General features: G+C 46.2%; 1 protein-coding gene across 1 annotated transcript; it reads right to left on the reverse strand.

Annotated features, from left to right (window-relative positions):
- Nucleotides 1–10413: 10413 nt before the first annotated feature.
- Nucleotides 10414–11893, reverse strand: EDB91DRAFT_1252670 (uncharacterized protein; the record flags this gene model as incomplete). The annotated part of the gene is made up of 6 exons (XM_041323537.1): nt 10414–10804; nt 10833–10900; nt 10955–11083; nt 11139–11381; nt 11448–11813; nt 11870–11893. 6 exons carry the CDS (start codon nt 11891–11893, stop codon nt 10414–10416), a joined length of 1221 nt encoding a protein of 406 aa, XP_041173013.1.
- Between the last annotated feature and the right edge of the window lie 986 nt (nt 11894–12879).

Genomic DNA, 12879 nt, shown 5'->3' on the forward strand with positions numbered 1-12879 from the left:
TCATTAGCCTGTTGGAAAATGATGTCTTCTTCATCAATCCCTGATTCAGCTATGCTAGGCAGCAAGTGGTCATTTAGAATGTCCACATACTGCTCAGCATCCATCCTCCCCTCAACTTCAGCAAGCATACCCACACCATTCCATCCAATGCAGCCCTGTACCATTAGAGAACCTCCTCCAAATTTGACAGTCTCACCAACCTCTCTGTCTGTTAGAGAATCTCCCTTCTTTTTCCATACATATACCTTCCCATCTGACCCAATCCTATTGATTTTGGTCTCATCTGACCATATAACATGCTTCCAGTGCTCTACAGTCCAGTTTTAATGGCCCAAGCCAAAGGTAGTCTTCTCTGCCTATGTTTGATAGAGAGAAGAGGCATTTCTTCTTTGTTACTGCCTTGAGATGAGCTGCCTTGAGAACATCCCTCACAGTTTGTGAAGAGACAGTGGTGGTGATGGTGGAATTGATATAATGGGTGGCTTGGACAGCATTATCAGCCTTTCCTGTAGTGATATGTTGAATAATAGCCCTCTTTTGAGCAGAGGAGATAGCTTTAATGGTGATTATGATCATGACACATGAAACATTCTGGTTTATATAGTTAGATATAGTTTCAAGAGTATGCCTAGAAGGATAGAAGCAGTAATTAAAGCCAAGGGAGGTCACACAGAGTACTAGAATACCTGATTATCACTGTAAAATACTTGAGTCAAAAAACTGTCCGCATGAGTCATCATTTTGGAAGCCTCATATCTCAACCATATCTCAACCAATTCCCACGCCATAGTGCTCAATTGAAAGCCCTGAAGTGGTGCTACAATATGATACCAGCATGTCCTTGAGGTGTTTGTATATTCTCACACAATATCATAGATAGTGAAAAATGTGAAAACATGTGGACAGTTTTTTGAGCCACTGTACAACTAAGCTTTCGCGTGCGGGCTTACCTTAGGGCCAGTTCCCTTTGCCTTTATGGCACGCGCTCTCGGCTTGTCGATCATGCCGAGCAATCTCAATGATCTCGACCTCTACCTGACATGACTGAGCAATTAGGAGGCAGCCCCCCTTCTCATCTGCTCGTTGTCGTGTCAGGTATGTCACTGGTATCAGTCTCTAGTTAGCGTCTCTTCTCATCTGCTTGTCATTGTGTCAGTGCTTAAATTTTCGGCTACTAAATATTATCATCGAAATTCAATTTCTCATCAATGACTGATAATGCTGAAGCATCGTCGCAATCTCGTCACTCCTCTCCAGGAAGTGACCACCATTCCGACAGATCTGAATCCTTTAATTCAGAAGTCATCGAACAATGTATTAAATCCGTCGTCAACTACCGAAAGCATAGAATATCAAAAGGTGAAGCAATATTCTGCATTCATTGAGAACTCACAATCATGACCAAGAATGAAGATAGCACAACCTTCAAATCCAGATTCAATCACTATCTTGAACTCCTCGACGATGCACAGAAGGATGATGAAATCGAGGAGAATGACCGACAACATGGACAGACACATTCGGAACATGACGACGAAATCTCTGAAAAGGGGTCAAGCTCTCAACAACGAATTCATAGAGGATTTGTTGGGTCAAAAGAAACAGAGATTGACGAAAACTCAGACGTCAAATCCGGAGAGGAGTTCGTGCAGTGGAGGAAAAGAAGAAAGATCTCCAGGGACCAAACCAACTTCTTCCCATGGCTCAATCCTGACAGGTTCCAACACTGTACACCCGATGAAAGTCTCAAACTTACCCTTGAGTGTTATGAGGAATGGTCGGAGGACCCTAAGTTCTTCCACACCAAAATCACAACTACTCCCGGGTGTCCAAGCTTACCATCCTCCCGATGGCTCCTTCTCCTCGAAGGACGAGCCCTTGACCTGGACAAAGTCTTCTCGGGCCATTACTCAACCGCCATTGATTCCAAACAAACCCAAGTGCTTGGAAGCAGGTTCAAACTCACTCTATCCCAACCTACAGCTACTCAAAGGGTCAAAACCTTTGGAGATTGGAGCATCGCCACGGATCTCTGGAACGAAGCCCTTGTCTTCATCATGCCCTGGAGAGAGAGAGAACTCAGAGAATTTTGCAAGTTTATGTCTGACATCTTTGGGACCATACATTACTCAGCCCACAAATGAGTTCTCGACTTTGATCGAGCAATTTGGCTCCTCATCGAACAACAGAAGTATTTGCGGTTCAACAGTTTTGGGTGCTTCGAGGGGCTCCGAGCTAGTCATCTCTCATCCTTTGGAATGGTTGCCATCAACCAGCTTTCTAAGTCAGGCTCAGGCACATCCAAACGAGGCAGTAGATCTCAAGGTGGGCCTAAACGACCCACTGGAAGTTCTAGGTTTGGAGAACCATGTCATAAATGGAACAGGGGTAGTGCGAAAAGGAGGCGAGAGTGTCTCTACTACCACATCTGCGATAGAGGAAATTGCAAAGGAGCGCACAGGTGAGTGGAGTATCCTTTGGCAAAGGGAACTCAATGAGTGGATCGCTAAGGGGCAGCGATTTAGACGGAGGATGGTGTGGGGAGAGAACTCACCCGTTTTCAGTCATGCTGCAGTCTGGACTGAAATTGCGCAACCCCTTCCTTGTCCTCCTCAAAAGGAGTTTCAAAACAAACAAGCTTTGCATACAATCGCTACTCATTCTGATTTCTTTCAAGTTTCAACTCCGATTCATATCGATATCTTTGAATCTTTACTTATCTCTTCAGGTCATCCCAATGTCCCTTTTTATCAGTCGGTTTGTACAGGATTACGTGAGGGCTTCTGGCCCTGGGCAGATACACATTATGGGACTTACCCAACGACTCTGGATGTTCACACACCAGAGCCGAAGACGGAGGAAGAGTTCTGCTTCCTTCGTGATCAGATCTTGAAGGAGGAAGCAGTTGGGAGATATTTGCGCGATTTCAGTCACAATCTCTTGCCGGGGATGTATTCAATGCCCATCCACGCTGTACCGAAGGAGGGAGGAAAGTTTCGCTTAGTTATGAACCACAGCGCTAGAGAATACTCGCTTAACTCCATGATCGCAAAGGAAGACATTGCTGGTGTTACTCTTGACAATGTTCAAGACCTCGGAAACACTCTCTGATGTTATCGGAGCACTAATCCTGATCATCCTCTCACAATTTGGAAGGCCGATGTATCAGAGGCATATCGTCATATGCCTATGCATCCATTGTGGCAAATAAAACAAATTGTATCATTCAATGGGCAAAGACGGGTCGACCGAGCAAACATCTTTGGCACGAGAGCATCCCAGCGAATATTTCACGCCTTCATGTCCTTAGTCATTTGGCTCGCGGTTTTCGTGCAGTTCATTCTCACATATATTTACGTTGACAACTCCTTCTCCTATGCAGAAGCTGAAGATTTCGTGTTCTATCACAAATATCAAAAGATGCTCCCTCGCGACATGGTCAGGTTGCTCACGCTATGGGACGAGCTCGGAATTCCCCATGATGAGCGAAAACAAATTTACAGATCACCCCTTCCAGTCATTGGATTCAACGTTGATCCAAATTGAATGCGGATAACTTTGTGGGAGGAATCAAAAGCTCACCTCATTTCAGAATTATGGGAATTCGCCTGTCACAAAAGTCGACACACCTTGCGGGAATGTGAGCAGATTGCAGGGTCGCTTAACTGGGCCCTCAACATCTGTCCATTGCTGCGACCAGGGCTTTCGGCCCTTTACAAGAAGATGAAAGGAAAGGTTAACTCGCAGGGGCTCATTTGGTTAAACCGAGACGTGGTTAAAGAGGTGCTTTGGGTAGCGGATCACCTTCAACAATCGGATGGAGTCTATCTCCTCAAGTCTATCTCATGGGATTTTTCATGTATCACAGATCAAGTAGTCAAAGTATATTGTGACGCCTCAGGAACTGGGATGGGATTCTGGTATCCATCTTTGAATCTTGGCTTCCAGTCCTCACTCCCATCGCAAGCTCCTGTTCAATATACTTCTTTGAAGCGCTCTGTATCTGTTCGGCTATTCAAGATGCCGCCTCTCGCCTACCTTCAGGAGGAAGATTGGCTGTCTTTACTGACAGCCTGGATTCAGTTGCAATGTTCAACTCATTGAAGGCTTCGCCGGGATTCAATTCGCTCCTCCTCATCTCAATTGACGTTGTTATCGCAGCCTCAATTGACTTTCGCATTTTTCACATTTCGGGAGAACATAACATCATTGCAGATCATCTTTCATGTAGCAGGTTCCGGGAGGCCCTGAAGTGTAATTCTCACCTTCGAATCTTCCCTTTTGAGCCCCCTCGGAATGTGCTGGGGGCAGGGAAAAAATGATGGCACTTTCCCACAATGCCAGGCAACCCATTAAGGAAGCCTGGTCTCTTGAATGACTCAATCATGAGCGTTCGATCAATCTCAGAATGACCCTCAAACACTCTACCAATTGCACATACTCCTCGGCCCTTAACTCTTACATCACTTTTTGTGACCTTCCTCAATTTTCGGTTGAACCTACACCTGATACTCTCTCCTACTTTGTTTCCTACATGTCCGCCCATATCAGCCCATGCTTGGTTGATAACTATCTGTTGGGAATTTGTAGTCAACTCGAGGAGTTCTATCCATCCGTTTGCTCAATTCGTCACTCGTGCCTAATTTCGCGAACTCTGAAGGGCACAAAACGTCGATATGGGGTACCAGTTAAATGAAAACTTCCTCTCACGCGAGCGAACTTACAGCAGGTTCATAGCGACCTGCCTCATCCCTTCTCTCATGACGACAAATTATTCCTCGCTCAATTATTTGATGGCTTTTATGTGCTCCTTCATCTTGGGGAGTTGGTCTGGCCTGATGACAAAAAGTTGCAAAATAGGAGAAAATTGACACAGCACACCTCAGTTGTATTAGAAGACCATCATCATCCCTACGTTCTCCCATCCTACAAAATGGATGTACAGTTTGAGGGTGCGACTGTCATTGTTCAGTCACACTGATTCCTTGCCGGACCCTCATTAGGTCTTCAAGGAATACTTAAAGTCGCACGACTCATCATTTCCTTTTCATTCAACTCTATGGCTTTGAGCGGATGGTTCGGTACCGACTTGCAGTTGGTTTATTTGGAAGTTGTGTCAGTTCTTCCCTGCAACTATCACGGGGCATTCAATGAGAGCCGGGGGAGCTACTTCACTTGCAGCCAGTGGAGTTCCAGCAGTCCCATATTCAAGCCATTGGCCGCTGGTCCTCAGAGACCTTTTGGGTGTATATCCGAAAAAACCCTACTCTTCTTCACAGTCTTATCTTCAATGGTCGGTCTGCACACGATGGACGTGATCCATTCAGCATCCATCCCTTAATTTTATTCAGAACTTGCTCCGTTCTATGTACGTGTTTCCCATCGTTTACACTCAAGCTTTACCTTTTTACTTATCTACCCAACTACATCTACTTCCAGTCACTTTCCGTCTACATCACTTCCCCATTAATTTCCCTCCCTCCCACCCAAAAGTAACACCTTATAGCACTCTCCATGCACAAATTCTGCACGTCTGAGATTCAAGTCTCGTTTTTTCTCATATTCCGAGTTTCCCGTCGGTTGCTGCTTTGTACTTATTTACGTTGTTCAATTTTTCATAGGGTCCTTCGCTGCCCTCGCACGAAGGACCCTCTTGCTGGCTAATCCTCGCCGCCTGCGCTTCCGCGAGGCTAAGTGAGACCAATTAGATTGATCACAGACGTGCACGCTGATGTAAGCTTCACAAGGCCACATATGATCATACACGCTATGTGTTGTTTAGTTGATGACCAAACAACTCATTTGGTGCCTACGAATCTGAAACTCTCGTTCTATAGTCAGTACTTCAGTGGTGACTCACATATTCCTCATCGTCATTCCATTCCCCACTGACCTCACCTTACAACTGCGCGCCAGCCTGACCCTGCAAGCTATCAGTTCTACTTGGTTCAAAATGCCCTACAGCATATCCTTCTGTGGGTCTCCGTCGCATTCAACATCTTCATATCGCAGATTGTCGCTACTGCACGGCCGAGCTCCTGCAAGCTTGAAGGACGGTTGAAAGAAACAAGGAAGTTATAAAGAACAATTGTGATGTTGCGAAGGATGGTGCGGGAAGCACGTGGAACTGGGTACACCTCAAGAGGAGGCATAAATGGAATTGCAGGTGAAGGCTCAGACCTGATGTAATTCTTTCATGAATGCGCTGATTTAATGTCGTAGGACATCGTGAGTAGTTTCACTCTCAAGACACCCAGTTTCAAGTCTGGGAAAGATGTCGGAGTCTGCACTGACTATAAACTCAAGATATGACAGCCTACGCATAATCCTTAGTTTATAGTCAGTCCAGGCTCAGCTGTCGCCAATTGTTGGGGGAATGTCTCCGATCCAAAGGTCAAACATACACAGTTCATGTACCTACATCGCCGAAGTAGTGTGTCAGCCATCGACTCGAGCTATTTGCCGTTCAGTGAGGCCAGTTGTGACCGGTCTCTATATTACAGGGTGGAATATCGACTGCTATTTTACCTCCCGCCGAGGACATCTCCGAGATCCTGCGTCTCTCGTTCAGTCTCCCTCGAACGTCACTACTCACTCGAAAACAGATCCGCGTTTGATTAGGTGGCAATGAAGAGGATCACAACAGCTATATTGAACATAATTGCAAACGAGAGGCTGGTAAACTTCCTTTTCTTTGATGTAATTCAGATGTACCGCCGACTCGTCAGTCCTAGGCACACGATTAACAATTCAAGCGCACTAATTGAATGACATGGACGCCTACTAACTATTGAACTAACTACGAACGCAGCATATGCGTCATCTGCTTTTCCACAGTCCAGAATCAGGGAACTCGCTTAGTATGGATGGGCTGGATGGAGATGTGATCTCCACCGCCCGATGACGCATAGGATCGCCGCGATGCATCATGGGAAGGTGCTACTAATTGACTGGGGTCAAAGCTGCTACGTGTACTCATTGGTGCCAGGAGTAGCGTGCGGGATACGTAATATAATACCAAGTCAATCATCTACATGGGTGTCGCTGACATTTTACCTAAGGGTCTGAGCAGGGTGAAGAAAGTTTGGTCATGAACATGAGACATGATGCGGATTCGAGCCAGACTAGAGAAATCGGCAGTATAATCTAAATGGCCCCACCGGGATGGAGTAGTCAGTGACACGACAGTGATTAGGGATAATGCGGAAATGAGATGATAGTATTGTTCCATAGGGTCATCTAGACGAATATCATGTTCAATGTACATAGGATGGCACGAGCCAGTGTGAGATCACCCTGTAAAGACACGAAAGGGAAAAGAGACAACTATCATTGGATGACAGACAGGGTTTCAGCAGATGTAAACTCATGCCTGATGCGAGGCGGGACGACGACGACCAAAGAAAAACCCACAGCAGCTCACTCCTTCATAGACAATGTCCCCCGCTCCACCAGTTGAGCCTTGTTGTGTTAGTCGTCCTTGAGACCCTTGTGCGTCCACTGTAGGTTGTCCGGGTGTCGTTGAACTGTCAGCATTGTTGTCATTTAAGCGTTGCATAGCTGCCGCCGCTTCTTCGTCAGTCTCGGGAGCAATGCCATATCTCTGCAAATTTATTTGAATAGTAAGAAAACAGGCGAATATTAGTGGTGACGAGCGACTTACGTCATCCTCGCGACAAGGAGCAACAACCGAGTCGACAGGCTGCTTCGACATTCTCATGGGAGATCTGAAATTCCAACGCCTGGGCTGGAGCGGTATTGCTCGGGGTACATTTGCAGATGAAGTGCTGAAACCCAGTGAACCGAATAGATTACGCCAATGAGTGGGGGATGATGGGCTCGTGGGAGGCGGAGCTGCACGATGAGGTGTGTCGTTCCTATCAATGCTCCAGAAGTCATTGCCCTGTATCAGGGTCAACCTTGCAAGAGCTCAGGAACGAAAAGTGATACTGACATATTTCCCCGACCCTCTGGTGTTCGCCCGATGTCTGGAGACCAGAAGAGGGTCAAAGTTCTAACGAGATGAATGAGCGTTTGAAGAATTAGTTAACAATTGATTGGCGCACATCTCTCGGTCGGGTTGCACGTCCCTGATAAAAAGTGAGATGCCGTGTGAAAGAGAAGCAGAGTTAACTTGCCTTGAGCTTTGCGTCGGGTTTTGCATTGCGATAATGGCTCTGAATGACAAGCAAGCCCACTTAGAAATAGACTGACAACATAAAAGCACACTCACATTATCATGATCCTGCTGTTTGAGCGCTGCCTCCAGGTTCCATACATAGATTTTTCCGTCTAATCCAGCACTGACGATGTGTTTGCCATCAGGGGATATAACAAGAGTGCGGAGTTCGTCATCGTGCAAGAGTGGGTCTCCAACTGGCTGATTGGTCTTCAGGTCCCAGATGCGAACTGAGTAATCCATTGATGCGCTAACAAGATGACATTCATCCGGGGTCAGACTGATGGATACGACGCTGCTGGTATGACCTCGAAAAAACAACAAGCTCCTGCCCATCAATCAACCGCCATTTTCGGATGGTGTAATCGGCTGACGAGGAGAAGATGTGTGCGCCGTCCTTGGACCAACACAACGACTCTACCGTGTATTCATGTCCTTTGATCTCGATGAGCAGCTTGCCGTCCTTTGAACACACGCAGATCATCTTGTCCTCGCCGCCGCTCGCGAATTTGTCGCCTTGTGGAGAGTATTTGACAGCATATACCCGACCGTGACTGGTCTCTATTGGTGGTGCTATTTCTCGGCCAGTATCTGGGTTCCAGCGTCGTATGGTGCCGTCTTCCGATCCACTTACTATCTCCAGGGCATTGGGAGACCAATCAAGGCCTATCACTGGAGCAATATGCCCCTCCCACGGGTTGCGGACCATGCTGCCCTCTTTGATGTTCCACAACCGTAGCCTGCCGTCTGCGCTTCCGCATACGACCATCGTTTCATCCGGAGATCTTGCCATTGAGCCTACCCCTCCTCCGTCACCACCCCAAGGCTTCCCTACAGGCTCTCCGTCTCTCGTCCACTGCCGAATGGAACCATCTTCCGAAATGCTCATGATATTGCAATTGGCGCCCAAGCAAGCAAGACTCCATATGAGTTTGGAGTGACCCTCAATAATGCACTCCGGCGTCAAGCTCCCTGGTGGACGTTCTGGTGTTGGTTTCTTCCACGACGTGGTCCGAGTGTTGTGATTGACGAAGTAGGACCGACCGAGTGGTGATATATGCCATTCGCATCCGGAAACAACAAGATACCCGGGATAATCTATGCTCAACCATGAGTTCCTCGCTCATAGTGCTACATTGTTCTTTCACCTAGTCGTACCCCTGGTAAAGGTCGGTTCCATGAACTCATTACAAGTGAATCGTCTTGATACCGCGTTATATTATCCAGTATCCGAAACTGGCACCATTCAGGAGGGAGCACTTCATTCCCGCCTGCTTGTGTTGAGTAAGTCAGCAAGCATAACAATGCGGTTGCTCACCTTCCCAAAGTGCATCCTGGCGGTCCTGTGCACCATATGGTGGCGGATTCTTCTCGCTCCTCCGAATAGGTTTAACAAACGCCCGTGAGTCTGACAGCGCTTTTCGTCCCACATCTCTCCGCCTTGCTGACGCGGTTGCCTCTGCCTCTTTGCGGGGCATGATCCCAATTGAAAAAGGTTGCCGTGAGGGAACGTTCGATAACGTGCCAAACACCTGTACCTGTAGTATTGAAGCTTCAAAGTGTCAGATTAGACACAAGCCTTGATGCAAAAATGACTCTAAACTTGTGAGAGTGAAGCATCAAGTCAGAGACACTGCCCACCCTACTAATCCCTTTGACCATGAAGCATCAAGCTCTAGAGTGTTTTGGTCCACATTATACCCACACATGATATTTTCGCATTTTCCAGCCCCAGTGTGGGAATTATGTCGGAAATTTCCTATTTGGGTTACATGACCTTGCAACGTGTTGCAATGACCCAATGACAAGCCTAGGTTTCAACTGTGTTGCAATAAAAGAGTCTCATGTTCCAATTATGTTCCAATTATGTTCCAATTGGGTCACAATCGAGCCTTTCAACCAAAATTTCAACCAAGTTGGGCAATAATAGCAACCGTCGAAACTGATTTCATTATACTTTGAGATCCAGATCTCAAGGCCTGTTTCAATAATGTTAGAATAAACATGCTTAGGTTTCAAGTCAATTCGGACATCCTTGAGACTGAATAAATTTCATTGTAACAATGTAACCATTCAAATATCAACAAATGATATTCTGATCTAATATATATAATACTCTACTACTACTACTACTACTACTACTACTTCTTGCGGGTTCTCACTGGCCGACCACATTGCTGCTCTGCTGTATTACCCGACAATGAAACCAGTGCAAGTACCCCAGCCTTTTTGCCTCAGCCCCGTCGAGCAGATGATGACCCAGAGGCTACAGCTTGTGACAGGGTCTCCCCATTGCCAGGTATGTCAGAAACTGCAGTGACATCTGGTCCATCAGTAACGACGGCAGCAACGACGGCAGTAACAGCGGCAGGCACAATGGGCGGGAATTCGTCGGTGGCCATGGTAACAGCAACTATAGGCACATTGACAGTATTGCCTGTGAGCGAGACCAGAAGTTGAACAGCGGATCTGGGAACTGGGTTAATGATAGTTTCAGTGGCCTGAGGCGACATGCCAGGGGTGATAGCTGGTACAGTGGGAGGGACAGGTGGTGCAATGACAGCCGGAGTGTCAATTGTTGGTGAAGTAGGGGTTAGGTTCTTCCCAAAGTGTGACCCATAGTTGCTTGTAGGCCGTGAACATGGCTGCATACAGTAGTCGAGACCTTGCACCAACTTCATCTTTAGTGAACAAAGTGTCCGGGGACAGAATAAATATCAACTAAACAATCATTAGACACTGAGAACTGATGATAGTAAACAAGGGACGACTTACCACAACCCAACCCCAGGCAAGAAGGCCAGGGGTGTACAATGTTATGCCCCACTTTCGAGCGTTACATTTGGCACGTGGCCACCCAACAATGTCCAGCGAATTTTTTCCAAACATTACAATTCTAATCGCCTGTTATACACATTAGTACAAGCACAGTTTCTTCAGGCAGCCATAACAAAAATACCTTTGCGAGCGGTTCCCAGTTACCAAAAACCATTGACATCGTTGGGTCCATTTCTTGCCTTGTAAAAAGGACAGGTGGAAACTTCGAAGATGATTGACCAAGCAGCTTCTGGATTTCGAGAATTGTATCTCGCTTTGTAAAGCTGGTGTTGAAGTAGGAAGAATCAAGACCAAAAATATGCCCTGCCATCACTCGCAACTTGCCAATCTCGCTTGAGCGACCGCCTTGAAGATGGTGTCCCAGCTGTGGTGTTATATACCAATAATCAATTTGCTAAGATCACACAACATTGAACTTAAGGCCACGTACCAATGATTGGAAATGAGTAGTCGGTACAAAGCGATGGAGATGATCCGGGAGAAGTGAGTATAGCTCTGTTACGAGACAGAGTTCTTCTGCGCTCTTGGTTGCATAGTGACTCCCAGATAGGATGGCAGGTGGAGGATTTGGCACAGGAAGTTTGAGGATGCAGTGTGTGGGTGGGAACATCTCTGCAATGATACCGTACTTGCGGGAAAAAGTTGCAAGTTCAGCGTCAAAAGCCTTCAGCTCATCTGGAATTTGGGTACTCGAAGATGATCGCCATTGATTGGCTGATAATGTTTTATTTGTCTCGCCTAAAGTACGATTTTTGTTCTTGAGTGTTTGGTTTTTGAGTTGTAAGCGCCGAATGATCTTCAAGGAACACAATTAGGAGAGCATATCATAATAGTTGCAGGAATGAAACATACCTCCATGTCCTCGTGTTGCGGCATTCAACCATTCAAGACCAATGGCTGATTGCTAATTGATGAGACCCCTGCAGACGGACCAGAGTCCGATTCATATTCGGACGAGTCAGAGCTATCAGGCATGTTAACTTGACAAGGAGCCTGCTGGGGCATGATAGGAGGGATTTGCGCAGTAAATTGGGAGACTGGTGGCCACAATGAAGTGCGATGGGTGATGGAGAATTTGTAGTCGAAATTTGCTGTGCGTCGACAACCGAGCAGCGTCTGATTCAGAATCAGCACAAAGGGAAGATAGTCCATGCGGCAAATTATGTGCATAATGGACTTGATAACATGTAATATATCAGAAAGCAATACGAATCAGACATGAGGTAGTTTACCAGTGTGGCGCCTGGACCATATCAATATCCAGCAATGCAAAGACCCTAAATCATGAAAGATGAGTAAAAAGGTCACAAGGCGCAACATAATTTGAGCGCACCGTTTCGAAAGTAACAAGCGATGACAAAATTTTGATGTGGTGCTGTGATATTAGGCAGGCTATTAAGCATTGAGGCCGTCAATGCATCACATTTACGTGGAGTCTGAATCTGAATCAAGGTTGAATAATAGCTACCATCAGTCCATGATTCAGGTTCATCCTAGAGGCAATGTTGAATCAATTCAGAGTCTTGCTGAGGACTCGATGTAACAGTTACAGTGAAGGTTAAACATTTGAATCAAGGTTCTGAATCGGCGATGGATGTTGGAACCAACGGACTTGGCCGAAAATACGATGTCAGCTTATCACATAATGCTGTAACCGTCATGCTCACTGTTGCAGTTATTATTACTGTAATATTTGAATTGATTTAAATGAGAGTCATTGAAGAACTAATAGAATGAATGTCAGTTCACGAACTGGACCTTGTCAAGGACATACAATAATCGGGGGTAAGGGTAAGTTAATTTTAAAAGTCTAAGGGACAATAATTTAAAGTTCTTCCTCCCCAGTCAAGAATTCCTGCTCA

The sequence above is a fragment of the Suillus paluster genome (assembly GCF_016628075.1).
Source record: "Suillus paluster strain FC165 chromosome Unknown EDB91scaffold_71, whole genome shotgun sequence".
NCBI lineage: Eukaryota > Fungi > Basidiomycota > Agaricomycetes > Boletales > Suillaceae > Suillus > Suillus paluster.